The 25,834-nt window shown below is 39.5% G+C and overlaps 1 protein-coding gene across 1 annotated transcript in view; it reads right to left on the bottom strand.

The window, feature by feature from the left end:
* Positions 1-21,757, bottom strand: part of cds1 (CDP-diacylglycerol synthase (phosphatidate cytidylyltransferase) 1) — a 35,693-nt gene extending 13,936 nt beyond the window's left edge. Inside the window, exons 1-5 of the mRNA XM_034118048.1 lie at positions 21,405-21,757; positions 7,708-7,853; positions 2,241-2,337; positions 2,033-2,130; positions 794-933 (exon numbers count right to left, since the gene is read on the bottom strand). Coding sequence (XP_033973939.1) covers positions 794-933; positions 2,033-2,130; positions 2,241-2,337; positions 7,708-7,853; positions 21,405-21,473 — 550 coding nt within the window. The 5' untranslated portion in view covers positions 21,474-21,757. The remainder of the gene's footprint in view (positions 1-793; positions 934-2,032; positions 2,131-2,240; positions 2,338-7,707; positions 7,854-21,404) is intronic.
* Positions 21,758-25,834: the final 4,077 nt, after the last annotated feature.

Consider the following 25,834-nt stretch of genomic DNA (forward strand, 5'->3'; position numbering starts at 1 on the left):
ACTCTGACCCAACCACTGTGAACAATCAGTAAACAGAACCTCTATTCATCCTTTTCATGAGGAACTTTTAATGATTATTTTTTAACACATACTTAAAAACATTATTTTCTTATATTATACCTATATATTATATTGGTTAGCTGGCCGGCTCTGGTATAATTGGTTAACTGCTTTTTAGATGTCTAACCCCTTAGCCTATCACATACAATTTGTTGAGCACTAGCCAATAGAAGCACCAGTGTTGTAAAGTCACTATGTTAAGCATGAGGAATAAATAGGAACACTTTTGAAAAGTGGGAATGAGTATTGGATATCATCTGGTTTATACTATGTTAAATTAAGAAAAGCAGAATCACGTTACTTTAATAGCCGCAAAAAAAGCTCTTCCTGTTATACAAAATGTGTCGTAAAACAGAAAGTATTAAAAAAATTGATTTGATATATTTTCAGGAACTTTAAGTGTGTGTTCAATTGTGTGTTTTTTTTCCCACCTTGTATCTTCTTAATTGTGTTTTTATGGCACATCCGGCTGCAGTTTACCGAAGCAATAAACCATGTTATCAGTAAAGAAAGACAGTTAATCATTTAGTGAACTCGTAGTTTATACTGCATGTCTCCCTGAGGTCTTTGCGTCTCTTTTTGCTCTATTTTCTCCCGAGTAACTTTTACAACAACGTTTCTATACACACGTGCCGTGTCTGGTGAAATCTAATCCACCTGGAAAGATTAGAAGCAGCAGGGCCAAAGAGCGTGTGTTTTTGAGATACAGCGTTTTCTTGAAGGCAAGACCCACCTGCGAGGTACAGAGCGAAGGAGATGAAGCGGTGATAGCGAGACAGGAACTGCAGAGGCTCCTCCCTCTGCACCAGAGCCCCAAAGTAATCTGCCAGGGTTTCACCATAGAAGAAGTAGTTGACGCAAATCAGGAAGTACCTGACGATATAAAAGAGAGGGAATTAGTATTTCTTATAGCAATGTATTCCTCAGTATGGACAAAAGAGTTTGTTTTTTTCCACTTCAAATGGGAAATGGTGTGTGTGTCACTGAATGTCTAGCAGAGTTTCTGTACATTGACCTCCTTTGTGTGAGTGTCTGTGTTATGACATTGGCGATTCCAACATGGCAGTGATCTTTGCTCCCATGTGCACTGAGCGATGCCGACACACACACACACACACACTCTGGGTGTGTATGCAAAGGTGATTTGTTCAGGAAAACACTGGGACAGAAAAAGGAGCAAACCCCTCCACAGTGCAGTGGTGTGTCGATGTTGAATATTCACAGCAACGACCTGCAGAGGAAGCTGGCCTGACTCAGCGTGTTACTTGAGGAACCCAAGAGTTAAATCTGTGCCAGAAGAAATTACCAAGTGCTACCTTTAAAAAAAAAAAAAAAAAAATCTGAGTGCTTCTGGCTTTTTAATTGTCCTTGCACATTACAACAATGGCTAGGGATGAGAACTGAGCCAACATTTAGCCCACTGATTCAGAATAAGAATCTGTTTTATTGCCAAGTAGGTTTAAACATACAAGGCCTTTCTTAGGGTGAAAAATGGTTCCTGATAGACACAGAAAGAGGAATTCATTGTAGAAAGGAGCAAAAAAATGGTATTGTATAGACAATATCTACACAAAATATAAATACACCAAAAGCAAAGTACAGTAAAATAATGACACATTCTATCATTTACAATGGAGATCTGTGCAGATAAAAAAAAAGAGGTAACCCTTTGTGTAAACTTTTGAGAGGGGTTCGTAAGATTCACACTTTTAAAATGAACAAGATTTGCTCGCAATAACTGCATCAATGTAATGCATGTAGGGCTTAATATTGTTTCTTTGTCTTTTTGAAACTGTTGACGATTCGGTAATCGAGTTTCTACACAAAAATCACACATTGTGATACCTTAGTTTAAGGTTTAGCAAACTTTTAGAGCATAGTTCCTGTGGAAATACTGCAAGGGTAAACCATTGTCTATTCATAATACATCTACAGTATATCTGCTGTTCACAGTGAAATCAATTATCCTCACCAGCTTAGTGTCCTGAACCAAGGCAGCTCATAGGAATGGTAAACTCTGTAGCCGATGGTGATGATTTCCTGGAAACACTTGATTTGGACAGTCATGACCTATGTCAGATGATGGGAACAGAGAGGAACTGTGAGAAGCCTTCTGAGAAATAAACCAAGACATCTGACCGTAGGAATCCTAGAATAGCTACAGTATCACCGTCACTTACAATTAATATAAGAGCGATGGGTCCCATATAGATGATGAGGAAAAAGCCAGAAATCATGGCTATAGACAGCACTCCTCGTATCCAGTAGTTCTTCCATCTATGGAGAAGAGAAACAGGTTTTAGAATGACTTCATCCTCAAAATTCATTAATGCTTCATTTGTGTTTCGGTAAGTGAGATACTCAAATATATGAGACAGATATATGATTCATTTTCTGGCTACATGTCTTTATTACCAGTCATAAAACAAGCATGAAGTTATAAGAGTAGATCATGATTAGCAGAGCCTTTTAATAAGCACAGATGACCGGTCGTTTTATATCAGCTGACTACATTTGTCAAAGGCCATCGTGAAAGAAAACAATATACGTATATTTGCAGGTTGTATAACTGTGTAAGATGACTAATATTTAGCCTTGAGTGATTAGCTAGTTTGGTTTCTTAAGAAGCCTTGAGAGTCTCTCTGAAGCGGTACATTGAGCTAAATGCTTCCCAAAAGTTTTATGAGGAGGGAAATGCAATCAACATATATGTTGGACCTGAATAGGCGCGTTCACACCGGAGTACTTTCCCCGTACTTTTCCCGTTTAGTACCCCTTATTTTGCGTTCACACCAAAAAGAGTACTTGGTGCCGGGAACTTTTACCCCCATGTTTAGTGCCTGCTAGAGAGGTGGTACTATCCTGGGGAGAAAAAAGTACCAATTTCTATTGGCTGGGCGAATTGCAAACCACGCCCCGTAAAACTCTGAAACGTTTTTTGAAGCCGCCAATGTATTTGCTGGCATTAGCATTATTAGCATTAGCCCCACACACCAACGGAGAGAGAATAACTTATGGCAACACAAAAAAAAACATGGGAGCGGTGGAGTGATGAGGTGTCGGCGTTCTGGCGATTTACTCGGAAGGCTTCAGTAGAAGCTGCTGGGAGTCCCAGCAGCTTCTACTGAAGCCAGTCCCCAACTCCGGGGACTTCCGGCCGGGGACTCCGGGTGGCATTATACGCCGTGAAGTTGTTTGCGGCCTGCCAGTAAACCCAAAGCAGGAGAAGAAGAAGTGACGTCAGTGGCTCATTTGCGTAATCTTCCCTCAGGGAACTTATTCCGGTGTGAACGCGATCTGTACTTAGTTCCATGGGGGCACTAAGTGCCAGGCACTATGTGCCGGCACTAAGTACAGCAAAGTGTGAAAGCGGCTAATGATATACATTATATTGACTATAATAAGGAATCCTTAAAGAGGCTTTATTATTCTTTTTGGGGTCTGTAACATAGTGACATCACTATGTAACACTTTCACTCATATTGGCTAGCGCTCCAACGCATTAAACATGATTGGCTAAGGGTTGGACATCTCTAAGCAGTTGACCAATCCCAACAGAGCCGGCCAGCTAACCAATCAGAGCAGACTGGGCTCTGGTTTCAGACAGAGGGTGAAAAGAGGTGCTGCAGCACACACAGTATGAGAAAAATAAAGAGCTTTTTGAACATTAAAGCATGGAGACATGTGACAGTAGACAAAATAAACAAATATGAACCTGAAAATGAGCATAATAGGGCCCCTTTAAGGTTGTTACAATTCATCTTGAGATGGGCATGAATGTGTGTACCAAATTACATGAGAATCCTTCCATTCTCGAGAAATTTCCAACAGAACTATAAATAGAAAGAGTCACCATGGATATCTGTACCAAATGAAGTGCCAATCCATCTCACAGATTTTATGCATGCGACAAATGATAACAAATGATAACTAGCCAAGCTGTGAAAAAGGGTTAGGTCTGTGCATTTAAAAAAATATATATAATACAAAAATGCATTCACCAGAAGTAAAAAGCTAACGTTATAGGCAGGGGTGCACATAACTGGTACGCAGGTACGCATGCGCGGCAAACATCTGAAATGCGTACCGTCACTTGTCTCACTAAGCGCATTTGCGTACCGGCGGATTTGAGAAGCATTTCCAGAAGGCGCTTCGATCACTGGACGATAGAGTCAGTCGCCGTGCGCACAGACGGGGCTGCTGTTAACGTCGGTGTGTACAACGGAATTGTGCCACAACTTCTGGCGCGAGTTCCACGCGAGTGCTCCACTAGCGCCCACCCCTCCCGTCACCCCTCCCGTCGACGTTCAATACCACACCCCCAGCCACACCCCCCCCAGCCGACGTTCGCGAAACAGAGGGGCTGAACACATAACCTTGCGTACCAAACATTGTCTCCTGGTACTCATTTGAGTAACTCACTAAGAAAGTTATGTGCACCCCTGGTTATAGGCAATAAATGAACTACATCACGGTCACATGACCTCACGTATTCCCCTAAGCTAAAGGCTGATTTGTTTGGTGTGAGGACGTTTAGTTGTCTCATATATTTGCTTGTTAGCAACCGCTGTTTTTATGACACACAGAATCTTCGTACATTTGAGAGAGTGGCATCTACTGCTTATTTTATGTCTTAGAAAAAAAACGTGAAAAACTCTCAAGCTTTTGTAAACACAGACCTTATTTCAGACATCTAACAAAAAACACATTCCGTCACAGTCATTCCGACTAGTTTCTGAGTTTTATCACTTATTCCTGTACCACCCTATTTTGGCGACACATGAAGAGGACCCGAGCAGAACCAGGCAGTAAAGTAAGCAACACGAGTGCGGAATAGTCAGGGTCAATGGGGCTTGGATACGCTCTGAATCCTTTCTTTTTAGCGCTTCTGGTATGATATGTTACGAACCATAATATTTAATGGTTAACCTTCTGGATCTAAACAGCACATCATTACATTACATGTTACTTGTTAGACGCTTTTATCCAAAGCGACTTACATACTTAATACTGTGGACAATCCCCACAGGAGCAATGTGTCTTTCCCAGGGACACAACGACATGCTGACTGCAGTGGGACTCGAACTTGCTATCCCCTGATTCGAAGTCCAGCACACTACCCACTGAGCCACAGCCCCCCACACTTGCCGTAGTAGGCCAACTACCTGTGCCGTCACATAAGCATTGGCAAAAATGTGGAATGCGGCCTCATTCCTCTGGAGTTATTTTCAAAACACGTCATGCAGTGCGTGTTGCTGTGAGGCAAACTGCTGCACTGCCTGAGAGCAGAAAACAAAAGAGGAAACGGCTACACGCTGCACAGCAGGGCAGAGAGCCTGGTGCCTCTGTATGAATGGAGAAGAAAAACAGCTGCATCATGAAAAAAAAAAAAAAAGGGCTGCTGCTGCTTCCACCCAGCGCTGTGGGCTCACACTGTCTCATCATCACTCTCTCTGAACGCTCCCTCCCTGCCTCCGCTCTTCACCTTCATGTCCATCTAGTCATCCTTCTTTGCTGTGTCATTTCACCCGCTCCATTCATCCCTCCTCCTTATCTTTACTCCATCTTCCCCATCCTCTTTCTCTTTCTCTCTCTCTCTCTTCATCCCATTTCTCCCCCCCCTCCCTCTCTGCAGTCTGCTCCCCCCCCATGTCTCTGCAGCACAGAGGCTCCTATGGCACTCAGGATTAGTGCTTCCCCTCCTCCTAATGAGCCTTTAAGCTCTGTGACCTGGCCGTCGCTCGTTGGTCACACTCTCCACCTATTATCTGTATATCAAACAGGACCTCGGTCATTGTGTGCAAGGTGCTGCCAAGTGTGACAGTCCTGAACTTGCAAGACATGTTTTCACACTACAAGAATGTATACTGTGAAATAAGTTATTTTAATAATCGTTCATTTCAATCTCCAGTATACAAAGCATTCCCTAGAATGTATTGTTTTTTAAATACGGTTCTTGACGGTGGCCGACAGGTGCAAATGCGCTACAACGGCCATAAACACTTCCATTCGGAAAATAACGATGCAAATATAAAAACACAAATGTGCCAAAACATATGCCAATGAAGAAACATCTTCAGCAACTTGAAAACACATGCGAAGCATTTAGAAAACATTCTTAAAACTTGACAAAACATGCGCAGCACCGCATAAACAAAATAGGGCCCCTTTAAATAAAAACTTCTAAAAGCCTTCAATGCAACCAAAATATATATTTTTTTCCGGACACAGTAAAACGTTAAGGACAAATAGGTACATGTTTTCATGACATAAATCCTAGCAGAATACATTCTATTGAACTGATTTAGTACCAACCACAACACTTGACAGAACAGGTTGTAAAATGTCCTTGCAACTGCATTATTACTACGAGCATGTTCATACATCTCTGAAGGAATCTACTCCAATTAACCTACATGCACAGGTGAGAGATGATCAATCACTCAGGGTCATTTCATGAAAGGTGGAGGGAAAACTGTGTGTGACAGCAATAATATAGCTGTTGTGCATCTTAAACTGACCTCAGTCTTAATTGGTTTGAGGTATATCCAATCAGTAAGACATAGGAAACATTTTAGAACTGGTTTTGCATTTTTGTTGACCTACTTTTTGTTGGCCTACTTGTAATCTAAGAAATCTGAGATAAATAAGATTTGATTTTAAATGTCCTGTTCTTGATTTAGTAAGTAAGTAAGTCGAATGACTTGATTTGCTATTCTAATAAAGAATTATCCTTAATATAAACATTAACCCTGATTTATTTTGGGCTCCCATGATGAGTTACCGTTGATGTGTTTAACTGGCTCGTTATAATCGGGAAAAGCCCATTAAGCTAAATGTGTCTCTCAGAAAACATAAACATTGACTAGTAAGGCTAACTGTTAATCATAAGGCGCGTTCACACCGCAGTACTTTTCCCACTTCAGTTCCGATATAGTTCCGAAATGTTGCGTTCACACCAAAAAAATCCGGAACTAAAATTAGTTCATGAGAACCTTTTTACCCCCTTTTCTGTCCCTGCTAGAGAGCAGGGACTTTCGAGGGAGAAAAAGGTTCCTATTTCTGATTGGCTGGGCGGATTGCAAACCACGCCCCGTAAAACTCCAAAAAAGTTTTTTTTATTATCCTCGCATTAGCATTATTAGCATTAGCCCAGCGCACAAACGCATAGAGACTGACTTATGGCAACACCAAATAAAACATGGGAGTGGTGGAGTGATGAGGAGGTGTCGGCGTTCTGGCGATTTACTCGGAAGGCTTCAGTAGAAGCTGCTGGGAGTCCCAGCAGCTTCTACTGAAGCCAGTCCCCAACTCCGGGGACTTCCGGCCGGGGACTTCGGGTGGCAGTATACGCCGTGAAGTTGTTTGCGTCCTGCCAGTAAAATCAAAGCAGAAGAAGAAGAAGAAGTGACGTCAGCGGCTTCATTTGCCTAATCCTCCCTCAGGGACTTATTCCGGTGTGAACGCGATCTGCTCTTTAGTTCATCAGAACTAAAGAGTTCTCATGAACTAAGTTCTGATGAACCTTTGTGGGAAAAGTACTGCGGTGTGAAAGCACCTATAGGTCCCCATCCATGATGCATATGAGGAAAAAACAACTGCTGACCCCCCGTCTCTTGTGATTAACAGTGTATGAGCAGTGTGTACCTGGGCGGCAGGCCCTCCAGAGCTTTGTTCAGGTATTGTGGAGTGTTATCTGTGTCCGCTGTGGAGAGAGGGACATCTGGAGTGTCTGCTTTGGAGTCACCGTCAAATTCTCCGTCTGTGCCCAGCCTGTCGTCCAGATCTGCTTCCTGACGGGACACACAGATATTCAAAACACTAAGGTTAGAAAACAGAGATAACAAAGTTGAGCAGTGTACACAAAGTGATCACAGAACAGGTGAAGGATACAGTATTGTCCTATCAAGAAAAGAGTGATGTACACTGAGCACTTTGGAGATGCAAATGACAAGTAAATGTTGAGCTAGTCAAATGATTCTTCATTGGCAGGGCTCAAATGCTGTTTAGCAAGAGAAAAACACTATTTCCTCTTTCTTCCAAGAAACCATGTGTGCTCAAACAGATGAAACCGTGGAAATTACACATTTCCTTTTGCACATTTTACCAGATACAAGTCTTATATAAGCTTGGTATTAAAAAACAATGTCAGCTATCAGCTATAACAATGAAATTCATCAATCAGGAAACAGACATTGAGTAGTTTTCTTACTGCTACTAAGAAGTCAAACATATGCCATATCTTTTAGATTCATATATAAGCAGTGTTTCCCCTATATACAAATAGTGGCGGCGCAGCTATTTTTTTTAAACTTTTTTTATTTTTATTAATATTAAAATAATAATAAGTGGCGACCCTTTTTCATTTTTGATTGTTTGTTATGTGGATTTGTAGTATTTGTGTAACTATGTTCAATAAAGGTGTATTTTTGGTATCTGGTGCTAGCTGCGCTAACGGATATAAGAAGTAGATCTTTTTCTACAACCAGGGTGGTTAGGGTTAGGAGAGCTCTCCTGTCAGACTGAGAGCCTCAGTGAGCTAAAGGACTTTCTGAGTGTTTAGATAGTTAATTTTAGTCCAAGTTATCTCAGTGGGTCTCAAACAAATATGTGTTTACAAATGATGTAAACACATATTTCCAAGGCACTCCTTTATAATTATTAGGATAAATAAAAACAGGTTTGAAATCATTCCAGTCTATAGGACAGTAAACCAAAAATATCGTTTAAAGTTGGAGAGATACAAAAATATGCATAAATAAATAAATGTTAACTGGTAAAATAAGATATAAATGAACAACAAAAATAAAATAAGTTACATTTATTGGTTATTGGTTATGTTCACATACTTATTGATTATTAAAATGTAAACCGATCTTTTTCAGATGGGTGTTTAGAGTGCACCAGATTGAAGCATTTTACTTTAAAATGTTCAAAAAAATCTTCCCGGGGGGGCATACCCCCGGACCCCCGTAGAGGATGTGACGTCCACCCCCCAATTCAAACATGTTCATACAATACTGAATACATTTGAAGCCATGTTGACGTCTATTACCTATGTCAATAAGTTTCTGTTTTTGTAGAGTATTTGTCTTTTGTAGAGATTTTTCATTTATTCTTTATATATAAAATCTCGCCTAGGGCAGCAAATTGTCTAGAACCGACCCTGGTGGTACTAGGCTTCAAGAGCCTTTCTTGTGCTGGCAGACACATAGAAACAAATTGGCGGGGCGCACTTCGCACGCGCACACACTAAAAAATGTCACGCGCTCCGCGCTCACATTATGCTGGGCCCACGTGCCTTAGCACCGCTGCTATGACTCCATCCTAGGGGAAACACTGATAAGCACTTTGGTTTTGGAAAGTTATGAAAAACAAGTACTGTTTTCAGAATTCTGGCAACGACTCGGTAGCAAGTATTGGTTCTCGTGACATCCCTAGATTGGTAGTAGTGACATCCTAGAAATCAAGCCAGGTGCTTTTGTTCGTGAGTTAACACCAGTAGTAGTCCATCACGTAACAAAGCCTCTTCTGCCCAAAAGAGGCTATTTTAAAAAACCAAGTGAAATCCTTCTGAGGTGGGAGATTAAGTTCCCTCACGCACTTGAGAGGTCTCGCTGATGCTCCTGGACATTTTTCCCCTTTCATGGTAACTTCCACTAAAGCAATGCTAAATACGGTCAGAGGGATCATCAGGGTTAAATCAGAGAGCTGTTCCTTTTGAAATAAGGTCTCTGATCCTGGACAGATGTTGCAATTAGCAGGGAAAGCGCTGAAAGTGGGAGCAGTTTGGGGTCACTTGAGTTGCTGTTGGAGCTTAGGAGAGAAGATGAGTAATTGAAGATTTTGACTACAATCAAGCTATTGTGCGCCTGTGTAAAAAAAGTCTAGATATAAAAGCGCATTGAAGCTATAAAACCTATACATTTTCTTTCCTCAGTCGCAAAATGATAAGCTCACTAATCTAACAAGCTTGTGATTAGTGCAGAAAGAATTGATAAGTATGACAACTGCTTTAATTGTTTAAGTCCTATATTGGCTCTTGGTCGAACAAAATAACAATTTGATGACTTCAACATTGGCTGAGGGGCTTTTTTGTCTTTTTTCAAACATTCTGTGGGCTCGATAATGCATACATTGTAAATTCAATTTAACTTTAGGAAAAATACCATAAAAGGTAGACATTGAGCAAGTACTTAAAACGTACTTACCACAGTTCAGATTGAAGGGACATGTATGGGTATTTATCTTTAATTCCAAAAGTAAGAAAAATATCTTGACTGCTTAAACGACCTTAAATAATTATTATCAGTAAACCCCTTGAATAATAAATAATAATTAAGTGGATGGTAAAAAAGTATACAGTAATATTATAGTATTGGTATTTTTCTCAAAATGGTTTTATCGATACAGTTTGTTCACAATAGGGCTGCACAATTAATTGGAATTTTATTGAAATCGCAATATGGAAATATGAAAAAGCAATAGCCAAATCGCAGTTAGCCCAATATATGGTAGAGGCAAAATATGTACAAATATTTGAAAGAAGTATTGTGTAACTTTGCTTGGTACAGATCCTTAAACAAAATCTTAGCATGATATTTTTTTTATTTCTAAATGATTATGTGAATAATGTTTCAAAAATGGTTATTCCCTCCAATATCGCGAATCGTATCAACATTTTAATATTAGTGAATTATTTATTCATTTTCAAATCGTGCAGCCCTAGCAAACATTGTATTTTCTTGCATCATGAAAGAGGCTCAGTCAGCACATTACTTAATATGCAAAAATGTGTTACATGCAGTGCACCTCAGTATTATGGCCTAATCTGGGGAATGTACTAAAGCTTATTCATTAATAATGAAATATGTGTGCTAACAATCTAAGTTATGCTATGGGGTCGACCAAGTCCATGGCCTGAGTATCTGTCAAATCACCAGTATATGGCGGGGAAGAAAAGGAAAACACTGCCAACAGAGAATTACATTAAACCTGAAGGAGGCAGGTTGAAAAATTCCCTTTACTGTCGATGTTTTTCTACCCTCTGAGTGTTACTGTCCTTGCAGCCGGTTAACCTCCACTAGCGTCTTTTTTCCTACTCCTCCTCCTGGCTATTAATGTCTTCTCTGCAGAGAGGCAGGAGGGAGAGAGGACGGGATGAGACAAGAGGACAGGTGACAAGAGACCAGCAGCTCAAAACCACATCCACACTGAGGTCGAGTTAATCCAAGGCCTGAAGCAACACAAAACTTGCAGGGTTGCTTCTGATCCGACAACACCTACTGAGGACAGTCAAATCACAAAAACAGTGGTTATATTTGGAAACAACCTAGAGCTGAAGCAATTCTTCAGTTAAAGAATTTGTTGAATTATAAAAAAAAATGCTAAATTTGTTTTTTGAGCAACACACCAATTAATAATGAATGGTTCAAATTCATTTGCTAGTATTTTTTTTGTCTTCTGTGATAGTAAACTGGACACTTTTAGTTGGACTTTTTTTTTTTTATCAACCTTGGCTGTGTTAAACTGTGATGATTTTTCGAGTCATTTGCAGTCCTACTTCTTTTCACTAGGGCTGTGCATCTTAACTGGTCTCAGGATTCGATTAAGATTATTATGTAAACGATTCAATTTTCTATATTCACATGGCAACTTTTTCATAGATATATATATAAGCAGTCAAATAATTATGAACTCCCTTTTTTATTATTTATCAGAAATCAATAACATAAATGTCTTGATATTAAATTGTAAACCAAAATAAATAAAATTGTATAGGTCTAGCCTCCCTATATTTGTGTGTGAAATTGTTCCATCCTCGAAAACATAACTAATAGCTGAAGGTTTTAGCAACTGTCTTCGGCCCAAAAAAAGGACACTGAATGTGGCAAACATCACAAACATGACTTGAGTCTGAACACAGCAGACAACAGGAGTATTTACAACCGCCAGTAGAAACAGAAATACTGTATGTGGGTGCACATTTAAATGTATCTGTTTTACTGTTACATAAATCCCATTAATTTATGAGATTAAGTTAGGCTCATACCTCATCAATCAAAGATCAACAATGTTTTGTTTTGTACTTTTTAAATATTTATAATTTGAAATAAAAAATAATCTACATAAATCAATGCGTGTGTCGGAGCCGTAGCGACACGGACTGATTCAGTGCGACGTTGCTACCAGGAAGTTATTTTGAACAATAGAACTTTATTGTACATCCCTCAGTTTTTGAATTGAGGAATGAACCTTGACGTTGATGTGCCTTGTTATAATGTATTGACATAATTGTTCAATAAAAGTAAAAAAATAATTATAATGACTTTATTATAAATGCGGATCAACAAGCAACGTTACTACGCTATAGTCGATTATGTTCTGTCACTGCATCGATGCACAATCGTCCACGTCCGCATCGCGATGCATCTGAGCAGTGTTTCCCCTATATACAAATTGCGGCGGCGCAGCTCCGCTACTGAAATATGTGCGCCGCTGCTAGTCAGGTAACAAAAAAGTAATACATTTTTTTGTTAAATAATAATAAGTGGCGCCCCCCCCCGACCCTTTTTGATTGTTTGTTATGTGGATTTGTGTTACTGTATGTTCAATAAAGGTGTATTTTGCTAAATCTTCAGACATTGCCACTGTATGTACTAGGCCTCAAGAGCCTTTCTTGTGCTGGCAGACACATAGAAACATATTGGCGGTCGCACTTTGCATGCGCACTAGGGCTGTACCCGAATATCCGAATATTCGTTCGAGTACTATTCGGGTTTCAATTTCGTTATTCGGATATTCATATTTTTCGCTTTTTTTGGCAGCCGCGCTGCACTGCGGCTGCCAACAACAACTTCCTGTCAACAGCGCTAACTCTCCTTCAAAATAAAAGCATGTCCATAAAAAATAGGAAGCCAAGCCAAATTACACTTAAGACATATACAACTGCAACGAAAGTAACAAACACAATGCAATATCCTTTTCAATTTCAAAGAACACAAATTGGGTTGTATACATTAACAAATAACTATAAAACAACAATACTGTAGAATAATAAAATGAATGTGAATAAACCGAAATACACGTGTTGAAGCGGTTCGCTGCTGATTACTACGGTGGTACAGCAGTTTTCAGTTATCACGATTGTATATTGTGCCATCTATTGGCCGTAGTTTGAACGCAGTCAAACAAAATACAATATATAAGTCGCTTCGGAGTATAAGTAGCAGGACCAGCCAGACAGCTAAAAAAAACGCGACTTATAGTCTGGAAAATACGGTAGTTGATTGATGTCATTGTATGCCGATTGTTGCCGATTGATCTGGCAGGAAAGGGTAGATCATACGCAGTCAAACAATTGGAGATGAGGAGTCCACATGAGGCCAACAATTATTGTTCAGGAAAAGGATTTGTCACAGGTGAGCTGGTTGCCTTTATTGATTGCTTAGCTCCGCCCCTCCAGGGTGGCAGGAGGAGGGAGCATGTAGAGGAAGGTTGGAGTGGGGGGGGGGGTATTGTTGTGTATGTTAGTCTTGGTTCAATCAACATGCATGTTATGTAACGCACTGCTGTTTTTCATGTCACATTTAGCATGTTGGCATGATGGGATAAGATCCATGCTGTTGATGTCAATCAATACTTTTCTATGATCGATATGACAGACATTATGATGTTTTGATTTCAAAAACTGATTACATAAAACGAATGAAGGGACAATAAAATTGACATTTAGCCTGATTATCAGATCAATTACAACCCAAAAGTGAAGGAACTCCATCATTAGTTTGAGGTGTACTTATATTCGTAGCATTACTAAAGAAGTCGGGACATCGCAGGTTATTGGGATTAAGTCCTTAATATAATAATTGTAAAGAGATCTCAAAATATAGCAACCAAATGTTGCTATGCCTGATGACACACAAGTAGAAAAATATATCTAGTCTTTTTTGTTTATTTCACAAAGCTTGAGATTAAATACACTAAATTAGGTTATAATGACGCAGACTCCTCTACTGTCATTTCTAACTAGGGCTTTGCAGAATGAAGCTGTGTCCAGCAGAGCGGTTAACTGCCTGCTGCCCATGCTGCTGCTGGGGGGCTTCAGGGACGGACAGCCCACCAGCAGACAGCCCACCAAGGTCAACTGTCATGTGGAGTCTTGAGCAGCCGCTAACTGTCCCCCTGCAACGGTAGGACCATGAAGGGAGAGCAGCAGTGTGAAGCACATCGGGTCATAAGGGAATCAAAAACCCATCTCCTGTGTGTGTGTGTGTGTGTGTGTGTGTGTGTGTGTGTGTGTGTGTGTGTGTGTGTGTGTGTGTGTGTGTGTGTGTGTGTGTGTGTGTGTGTGTGTGTGTGTGTGTGTGTGTGTGTGTGTGTGTGTGTGTGTGTGTGTGTGTGTGTGTGTGTGTGTGTGTGTGTGTGTGTGTGTGTGTTGTGAATCATGAAAGTAAATATTGGCCTTTGAGACAGCACACAAGGAAGGTGTGAATTTACATATTTAATACATGACTTTGTCCAATACTCCATTCTGGTTATTCCTGCTGAACAGGCCAGTGCTATGAATAAGAGTCTAAAACTCTTATCAAAGACTTTGGAGGAGGAAATCAATCATATCAATCTTCAGAAAGAAGTCACATGTTTAACAATGTCAGCTGTGGCAAATATGATTTTGTAATAAGTGTAATATTTTCAATGTTTCCTAAACATAAAATAAATTGCCCCTCTGTGGGACGGATAAAGGTATTCTGCACAAATGCAGTCACTTAAATCAGATACTACCGCTAGTACACTAAGATGCTGTACATTGTGAACACTACATTTCAACTGGGTTGTGAAATTGCACACGGCTGCTGTGCAATAAAAGGACATTATAATCACCGCTGTTTAATAAAAAGCGAGCAACATTATCGCTTTCAGTACAAAATCCTTACAAACTGCCCAATTAACCCAATAAAAGGGTTAATAAAGGCCACGTCATGTTTAACAGTATAGTGCTGTATTCATAATACGATGGCGTTCACTGAGGGGAAAAGTGTCCAGTGTTCCACACTCAACGAATGGATGAGTACACCATCCTGGTACGCAGTGCTCATTGTGAACGCACTTATGCACCTGAAATAGCACAGAAATACACCAATTAAGAAACAGCAATAGACTTCATTTGGAATCGCCAAGGGAGTTTATATGGCGACCCATTTTATGAATAATCTTTTTTGCCTGCTGTACATTATTCCTGTGTGTGTGGGATTTTCAAACCAATCCAGGTAGACGCCAAACACTCGGCCTTCTTTAGAGACCACATGTATATAAAGTGCACTACATTTAAACATGATCTGCCTTGGTGCTTGCTGCAGGGTGTGACACACAACAAAGTGATCCTTTAACCTCTAAAACAAGTCAGAGAGAGGGTTGACTCATCCCTGCTTAAACCCTGCCAGCCCTGGACTGAAAGGCTGTTTCTTATTAACTCAAATTAGCTTTGCTATTTCTTGACTCTGAGCCAGCAAATCTGTTATGTTTTTAGAAGAAGGGGGAGATATAAATAGGGATGCTCCGATCGCCAATTTTGGGGCCGATCGCCGGAATCAGTATCGGCCGATACCGATCGCCGATCCGAACGAGTGGGCGGGGCCTAAATGGAAGATTTAAACATCACTTGAAATCTTCCATTTAAAGTGATGTTTAAAACTCAGTTAATGGGGCTCATTCACTGGAGCTTCCACAAACAACAATCAACTTAATTATTACATTCAAATGATGTACATTATTCAAGTTTACATTCACTTTGGATAATAACACATAAGAAGAAAATGAGAAAATAAGAAATGAGCGGAAGCGCTCTCTTTTCCTCTTTTCCTCTCTCTCTCCCTCTCCCTCTCTCTCTCGCTCTCCTCACAGCCTGTCAGTATCTCATGCAGCTCACTGATCCAGTAATGAGTGACCCGACAGTGAAGAATAAATATATTTATAACTAGTTTAGCTTGTTCCAGAGGTAGATCAAATAGCTAAGTGTGTTAGGTCTAACTCTTAATGTGTGTTCTGCTCCGCTCACCGGTCCATCACAGCGGGTGGAGCTGCAGGATTTCTGCTTCACACACACGTTGCATACCGCTGTTTTACTGTCTTTTTCGGACACCTTAAAATAATGCCAGACCGGTGAAGCCATTTTGGCGAGCTTGTTTTGCCGCGCACAGAGAAAAGTGTCATGTATTTTACGTCATGCGATCGGCTCTCGCGATCGGCATGTTTAGAGAGCACTGATCGATCGGTAGAGAGTGAGTATCGGCCGATCGGAGCATCCCTAGATATAAAGCAAACAGGATTGTCAACACTTTGGGGCTGGATATCAGTGTTGCCCAACATTGCCTTGTTGTTGGATCACACCCACTCCTTCTCTGGTCTGAATCATAGTAGAAAAATGTGTTTAGTTGCATCAATGTATGCAGTAAAATTAGGCTCACACCATTTGCTTACACACCGTCACATGGACTCACAACAAGTAGCTAATTAACTAAGCTGACGAATGGCAACTTCTCATCCTGCCAGGTCAGAGATGTTGACAGCAGGAAGTCAACACCAGCCAGACTCTTGCCTGGTGCTCTTTCATACAGTAATAGACCGTTCTGATTTGAATACCGTTAAGTTATCACTCTGGCCTGTATTCATTTTGCTTTACTTGGCTTTATAAACAAAAGGAACTGTTGGCCTTTTACCCATAAACTCTTGCCGTGCTGATTTTCAAAAATGATTGAACTTTTTTCACTGCAAATAGACAACATTTGATTGTTTTTAAAAGCCTTACACACTTTTTTTAACCATGCATGTTATTGTAATAATGTTCTCACCTGTCAATAAAACGAGTAGAGTTCATGCCAGAATGAATACACCTTTTAAAAAAGGAACCAGGACAGAAGTTACATTAAAAAAACTACCGTTGTAAGTAGCGGGTGTGTCGTTTATAATTTCTTCAACTGATTTACAAACTACATTTTTTTAAGGACCAACATTAGCAGCTTTTATCTATTGATTCAGTGGCAATTCCCCAAAATAATCAAACACTACAAAGATTAAAAGGAGCTCACACAGGAAATCTAGATTTCAAAGCATTAACCTGTTAAGCCCTGAGCCTGTTTTTCAGGTCTCAGGCTCGAAAATGACATTCCCAGAACAAATGACTATATCTTCCCTTCTAAAAGGGGTAAATGAATCTCTTTTTTCTCAAAGCAATGATAAACCTGTGAGTTGGATGTAGAAAAGTAAATTGATTGAATTCAGATTGAACATAGTAAAAAAATGTAAATTATAGTTTCCGTCCAAAAGAAAACCATTACTTATAGTGAAAACCACCCTTGAATGATGGGATAGTAGACTAAAAGCTTCAGGAATCCAAACTATAACATATAATAAGTACCCTGTATCAAGAGTGATGCAAAACAAGTGACATTTTACCTTTTTAGAGAGGTTTAGAAAAAGAAAAAAACACCTTTGGGGTCATTTGGGTGTATTTGCCGTTTCTCTGGAACCCATTGGTCGATTTTGGTGATTGACACCTTTGAACCGTTCGGGCCAATAGAATCGAGAGGGAAGTTCCTAAATCCACCTACACGTTACCATTGAGGAATGAGAGTGATGCGCACGCAGCTTGCCCAAACCGAAAGCTATGTTACGCTCTGAAAACGGAAAACTAGGTTATAGCCATAAATATGATGGATTATCAGTAATCATTTCAAAGGGACACAGAGACATTGGATTAACCTTCAGCAGCATTTTTATCGTTTTAATGCCATTGAACACAACTTTTGATCAGAAAAACAGCAAAGGCAAGACATATTTGCCGTTTTGGCTCCGTAAAGCTACGTGCTGTGTTGTCTGGGTTTGCCTTCGCTGCCCTGAGTTTTGGTCGCACAGTGATGATACTTCTACCTCTAGAATCTGATATCTTGTTTGTGCAGATCCGATAAGTAATAAAGTATTTATACCGTGAGTTCTGTGCTAAGTGCGTTAGAATGTTTTCGCTCAGGGCTAATTCAGAGGCTCGGCGTTAGAGTTGTGTTTTGTTTCGGTAAAAATGGTTCATATCGTCAGTTAGCTGAGTTTCTTCCCGTTAAGCGGGTATGACACATTAATAGGTTGTTAAATGTTAGAAAGCCCCCAAACGCTGTTTCTTGCAGATGTTGCGTTTTTGCCCCCGTGGGGCTCAATTAAGACATGAAGAAACTATTATTTACCACTTCGCTCTAATGCATTATTTTCGCGGGAAAGTGTATGGGCCATCATTTTTACTGGAAGTTACGTTAGCGCCCTCATGCTATACTTTTCTAGAAAAACCCCTATTTATATTATTCACGATAATCAAGAGAATTATAATTTTTGCATAATTTGTTCTAATTTTCATTGGGAAATATATATCAGCTATGCTGAATCATTAACCTGTTAAGCCCTGAGCCTGTTTTTCAGGTCTCAGGCTCGAAAATGACATTCCCAGAACAAATGACCATATCTTCCCTTCTAAAAGGGTTAAATTAATATTTTTTTTTTTTTCTCAAAGTAATGATAAACCTGTGAGTTGGATGTAGAAAAGTCAGAATCAATATAGATGTTTTTTATTTTAAAGAAAATTCAGATTTTACATAGTAATAAAGTGTAAATTATAGTGTCCGTCCAAAAATTATTTTTTACTTATAGTGAAAACTACCCTTGGGTGATGGTAAGGTAGACTAAAAGCTTTAGGAATCCAAAGTACAACATATAAGTACCCTGTATCAAGATTGATGCAAAACAAGTGACATTTTACTTTTTTAGAGAGATTTAGCAAAAATAAACCACTTCTGGGATCATTTGGGTGGATTTCCCATATCTCTGGAACCCCTCGGTCGATTTTGATGGTTGACACCTCTTTCTGACCGTTAGAGCCAATAGAATCAAAGGGGGAGTCCCCCACACACACTCATTGTGAAAAGAAAAGGTGTGGGCTTCGCGCATGCAGTTTTGCATCAGAGTGAACCTATCTCTAGCTTTGACATCTGGAAACGGAAAAGCAGTTTTATTGCTTATGGATTATCAGAAATAATTTCAAAGGGACACAGACACATTGGATTAACCTATGGATTAACTTCAGCAGCGTTTTTATCGTTTTAATGCCATTGAAGACCACTTTGGAGAGACTACAGAGCCAAGGTAAAAATGTTAGCATTTTAGCTACCTAGCGTCACCTGTTTTGATGTCCGATTTTGCTTATAACGTCGCAAATTCGTATAATTCAGTGATAATGTGGGTACCCATCGATTCTGTGTCACCTCACGATGTGAAACGATGTCATGGATGTAGAGAAGAGATAAATAATAAGGTTTTGTGAGTGATTTTCGGTGCAGTAAGGTGTTAGCATTTTCGCTCGTTGCTAATTCAGAGGCTCAGCGTTAGCATTGTGGGTTTTCTTTTGAGAAAAAAAATAAAAATGATCAGTTAGATGAGTTTCTTCCCGTTACATGGATATAAAACATTCATAGTTTATTAAATGAACATGCCCTCAGACACTGTTTTCTGCAAGATGTTGCGGCAGTGCCCCGGTACCGGGGTCTCTCTGGCTTAACAGGTTAAAGAAAGTTATTCAGTAATATTGCACAACATAGCCCTACATACATTACACAGGGGCTGCTGGTAGGACACCTTGGTTGAGCTGTTGGATGGAGTTCACTGTCTAACCTTTGAAATGGTCCAACTGAGGGGAAGACTCTGGGAAATAAAGAGATGGAAAGCGGTCCATAGCTGACCATACAGCTTATAAAAAGATGGATATGGCAAAAATAGCAAACAAAAAGTAGTTTCATTACTTTGATTTTACTGAAATACAGATCTTTAATGTCTTGGTTGTCAATAAACATCTAGTACATCCGTCCAACCGCACATACATATATTTAACTGTAATGTAACGATTAATTTTCTCACTACAACTCTAACAATCATGGTTACAGTATGTGTGCACATTTAGTGCTGTAACTTTGAATATAGTATTTTATAAAGCAATCTATTGTTTATTCATAAGATTGACTGAGTTATTGTCATATTATTAGGGTTAGGGATGCCTAAACTAAAATATTGCAAAAGCCTATCTAACCTTGTTTGGTTTCCCCCCCAATCTTATGTTTGGAAAGACTTTCTGAAAGCATTACTTCCATTGATGTGAATGTGATGTTCGGTTTTTATTTTATTAACATGTGCTTGTCTGTTTTTTGTGTTACTCTACTTATTTTATATATTGCCTTTTATCTGCTCTGTCCATTTTGCTATAACATTGTAAATGTCCCCACTGTGGGACAAATAAAGGATCCTGATCCTATCATTGCCCATTAAATCCAAAATCGACATGCTCATGGTAAAGAACTAACAGCTAAGCTAAACTTTGCCAAAAAGTTCTAAATGTTTAGAATAGTGCATGGGAAACAAAATAAATAGTGAATACAATTGACCTGACGGTTGAATTTTGTTGAAAGCTCCTGTGAGTAAATGGGCCTTGAGATAAAGAGGGATTCATCATCTGTTTCCAGGAAGAAGAATCAACCATCAAACTCTTCATCAGAAAATGTAATTGTACTATAATGACTACTTTATATACTTAGTTCGACGTGCATTTGACACTACTTTGCTTTAACTTGTCCCTTTTAAAAACTCAACTTAATCATAATTTATTTATTATTTATATAAATCAATTTTAATTACCATGTGTCTCTTTCAATTGTAAACAGAGTTTGTTATTGACTCTATCCCTGTATGGACATGATTGAAAGCGATTTGAATCAATGCTGACTCCATGCACATATTCAAGTATTTGGATCCTGTTGTTTTAAAGAAATGGGAGAAGTAGACATGACAAAGAATAAGGTAATTAAGTATTTTAAATGCATTGTTGTTGAGACCTGGACCCCTCAATCTACCACACAACAACACACGAGGCCTTCCAAGCCTTGCACCTGTTCTAACGCTCTAATTAAACTAAACAAATCCAAGTCAAGCCTGACTAAACCAGCAGGAGCACGACATCAATGAAACCATTTCATTATGACACAGAGAAACGCTGAGACATTCCCAGCCATGACGGGGACGCGAACCCCGCACCAAAGACACGTCCTATTCTCCACGCAGGTCCATTTCCGTGACCGCGTTGATGTTATAGCAGGATTACCGGTGAGCCAGCTGCTAACTAACTAGCTTAATTAGCTCCACTGCTAACCTGGCAACCCAGCTAGCTTGCCTGGTTAGCTGACAAACCTGCCTAACTTGTTTTGAGGGCGATGTCTCCAGACGAAACTGGTGTTTTTTCCCCATGTCATGGTGCAGTTTACCTTGTCGCTGATATTGTCGGTGCTGTCAGGGTATCCTCCGCCTCCACCTCGCTTCCTCAGCTCCGTCATGTTTCGCTCGTTTCGCTGCCGGGACGTTAATGTGTCACATAAACCGCCTCCGTCCGGGAAAAGGGGGGAGGGAGGCAAACGGGGATACAAATCCTTGAGTTTTTTTTCGACAAAGTGCTGGATTCTTTTCGAACCTGTATTAACTTTAAAGCTCGGTCCGTGAAGAAGGTCCGCTTTAATGAAAGTCAGCCGGTGCTGCCAAAGCGCCAGAAGAGAGCTCCATAAGAGAGTAAGGACTGTACTGCGTGTGTTTGTTTATGACCGCAGTCCCTGCTCCTACCACAGTCAAGCTTTATACAGCAAGAGCACCCAGCTTCCGCTTGTAACTTTCAAAGTAAAAGCCTGACCAAGGAATAAAATGAGAGTGGCAGTGTAGAAGATTACTCCGTTCCAACCATTAGGCGCGTTCTCACCGGAGTACTTTTACCCGTACTTTTCCCGTTTAGTTCCGTTAGTGCCTGGAATTTTGCGTTCACACCAAAAAGAGTACTTAGTAGCCTAAACGTATTCTTTCCTGACTTTTTCTCAAGAAAACTTTTGTACACTGGAGTCTGATCAATTTCATATTTATTGTTTTTATTAAAGGAAATTATCATTTAAAAAGTCCACATGTTATCCTACCATAAACCAAACGACTGGAAAAAAGAGGAATATTCCGAGCATTTCCCAAACTTCTTAACCACTCAGATGTTGTGAAAGTGTAAAAGGTTTGTGTTTTATTGTTTATGGAAACCATTAGCAAACACAAGTAGAAAGTCTACAACTTCCGGTTTGTGTTTCTCTGTGTAACTTCACATAGCTCTGCTGCTCTGGGGTCTCTCCCTCCCCCCTCTCCCAGTAATAACCTGTTTTAGGTCTTAATTTAGACCCAGGGAAGGGGGGGGTTATGATTACTAGATAGCTGTAAAAATGCAATCTGAATTTCAAAATATAAAAGTAATGTAACCTGATTACTTTCTGTTACATTTGGATTACTTGTAATGCCATAAAAATAAGGTGTTGTTTTTTTTATATTAAGTGTATTATGTAAGAAAATGTAACCTTAAAAAATAAGATATTTTGTATCAGAAATGTGTCCTCTGCTCAGAGATTTTATTCATAGAAAAACCTGCCTTTCATTAAGCATATTCAGACAGTAGCGTATACACCAACAAGGAAACATATGATCACATACTACAGTATAAAAAAGCTGCTATGCTCAGTTTCAGTTTAATAATTACAGTTAAACTCACACACACTATTTTATGAACATATAGGTTCACCTATACTGAATTTAAAAAAGAGCAAATGAACCAAATAAATCATAAAGCAAGTCCAGGCAGTAGGGGAATAGATTCACAGTTAAAGTATTAGCCTACAGAACAGTACAGTTTACAAAGAAGAAATAGAAACTGATCCTCTTACAAAAAACACTATATGCTCTTATTTGTTTTTTACTAACATTGTAACCTGCTAGAAATCCCACAATGTATGGAAATGTTACACTTATCTGATTACGTCTACTTTGTATGTCACTGTAATGGAATACAGTGAACTTTTTCTTGTATCCTGATTGCGTAATCCTGTTACTTGTAATCTGTCCCTCCTCAAGCCTCAGACCCCGAACAAAGTTTGATATTTAAATGCATGATGCAACTTATTCTCTTCCATGTTGTGTTGGATTCAGGGGGCTATAATGTAAAATACATGATCAACATAAGTGTTTTATCATGTGTACTTTTTTTTCTTTCTCCAAACTAAATATTTGCGCGACAACTATTTAACACTATAATAGTTATAACAGACCTTGAAATAACAGTAGGAGGTTATTACTTCAAATGAACAATTACACATTAGTAAAGGGGTCTTATTATGCTTTCGTGGGGGGTTTTCCCTTTCCTGTAGTGTGCAAAGGCTAAAATCCCAAAGTTTCTCTCCAACATAGACAATACATTATAAACACTGTCTACATTCCTGGTAATATTATTTATTGCATATTGACTCACAGCTGAAAAAGCAACATTAAGATTTTGATGAGAGTTAACAGCTAATCTGCTTCTGGCTCTGCTCCAGCCAGATGGCTCTGGATGTGGTCCTCGTGGTTTTTTTTCGGAGGTTCTTTCTAGGCGGGTCTTTGAGGTCGGGGCCGCTCTCCAAGGGTCGGAGGGCAGAGGCTATGCAGGGTCTCCAGCAGCCACTGTGTCTTCCACCCAGACTTCTCTGAGCCCTGCAGGGCACGACAACATCAGAGCTCAACCCAGAAAAACTGAATGTTCTCTTCTCATTGAGAGAACAACATGCAATAAGACTAAAAAGCTAAATAATGTCTCTTTCCCTGCATAATTTTCCTAACATAATTAAGGTTGTAAACCGTACTTTTTCAGTATTATTTCAAATGCTGAGGTCAACCAATTTTACATGTGGGTCAATTAACAAACAACCCAACCATAATGTGGTAAATGATGAACATCACCGGTGAAAACATGCATACAAAATACATTAGAAGAGACGTTATAGTCGGTATAAATTAGCCAGAAATCAATCCTAAAAGGGGAAGCTGGTCTTTTAATTACTCTATGACCGCAGATGTGTGTGGCTTTTTCCCTGTTGGTTGGTCAAAATACATCAAAATGTACCTTCAGTCTTATGGTTAGGGTCAACATACAGTATGTTATAGGTAAATAAATAAATGTGCACATTTTTGCATGTTAAAGGTGGGGTAGGTAAGTTTGAGAAACCGGCTCGAGATACACTTTTTGTTATATTCCATGGAATGCTCTTAACATCCCGATAGCAATGAATATCTTAAATGCTTTGACAAAAAATCCATAAAAAAATGTCATCTGTGGAAGCCGTAGTACTGTAAAAAGTACGACCAATCATTTTTAGCCGGCCCGGCTAAAATAACTGGATGGCCTACCTGCCTGTCAGCTTTCCATCTGTGCACAAACTTATCTCGTGCCCTCATTGGTCATGTGCGCGTTCGTGTGTGTTGGAGGAGGGGCTCTATAAGGAAGTGGCAGATTTTCTCCGGTTGTGTATTTTCAAATTCTAGCGATCTCGAGCCGGTTTCTCAAACTTACCTACCCTACCTTTAAGAGTATGCTGAAACCAACCATCAATGTTTCCGTTTTTTATTCATGTATAAAAGTTAAAGAGGCCCCATTATACTTTATGGGTTTTCATAAAAAAAATCTGAAATTCCCATAGTTCACCCTAGAGAGACAGTGTGTTTTTACCGTCATGATTTGGTTCACAAAGATGTCTCCATCCTGCATGATGGTCTCCAGTTTCCCTATCCTGCTCCTCTCCTTCTGAAGCTTTTCCCTCGTTGGATCGGACCCGTCTTTGCTTGGAAAGTTCATTGATGCACGCTTTCTAAAAACAACATCATAGTAAGAGTATAGACAGTTCAATGGTGGACGATTCACTGCAGATCAGAAGGTCTCTGACTCTGATTAAAACCCAGATTAGGTTTGATTCAGTAAAGCTTGTGGGTTATAACGTCCTTGAAATAACTTCTACATGACAATTCATGAGAATCTGAATCTTAGGTAAGGACAGTAAATAGAGGGAAACCTTACCTGAGAGCCTTGTTCTGTTTATGCGCAGTGGTGACGGCCTTCTTTTGCTTCATCTGCATTTTCATCAACACATTGCTCACCTGGGTCTTCTCCTGGAGAAAGAAGATGTTAGTGATTTGAGCAGGGGCAAATAAGTACAGTTGATTACATGGGGATTTATGAACAAACAATTGAAAAAAAAAAAATCAAAGTTCAAGTTGCTTTGTTTTGTTTTAATTCCGTATGCTAATGTTCCTGTTTTGGGGCTTATCTGGCTTTATTTCAAGAGGAAAATATAGATTGGAAAGGGGGAGAGGGGGTACGATGGTTACATTAATATAATAAACAATGTATGACTGGACTGCGTAAAACATTGACTACCGTCCAATAGCATTGTCCAAATTTCACATAGCATTAGCAAGTGCTGATATTGAGTAGCACAGTGATGATGCATTTTTGTAGACCGAACCAAAAGTCACCATCAACCATACGGATAATCTGCATATTAACACCAATTGAATACAGTTGAAGTGTAAATGAAATTGCAAGAGTTAAAAAGTTAGGCTATAAAAGAACTTCAACACAATGCGCATCACCACTGCTAAGCTAAAGGCTAACTTGTGTACGGCGCAATCATGTTTAGTGTCAATCTGTCGCTTGTTAGCAACTACTGTATTTATCAGACATCAAAGCTTTTGGCGTTTATCAGTGGGGTATTTATTTATGTATTTTATGTCGTAGAATAAAACAGGAAATATCTTCAGCTTGTGTTGTGTGTTAACCACAGACCTTTTTTAAGGGATCTAACCAAAGATTATT

The sequence above is a fragment of the Trematomus bernacchii genome, unplaced genomic scaffold (genome assembly GCF_902827165.1).
Source record: "Trematomus bernacchii unplaced genomic scaffold, fTreBer1.1, whole genome shotgun sequence".
Taxonomy (NCBI): Eukaryota; Metazoa; Chordata; class Actinopteri; order Perciformes; family Nototheniidae; genus Trematomus; species Trematomus bernacchii.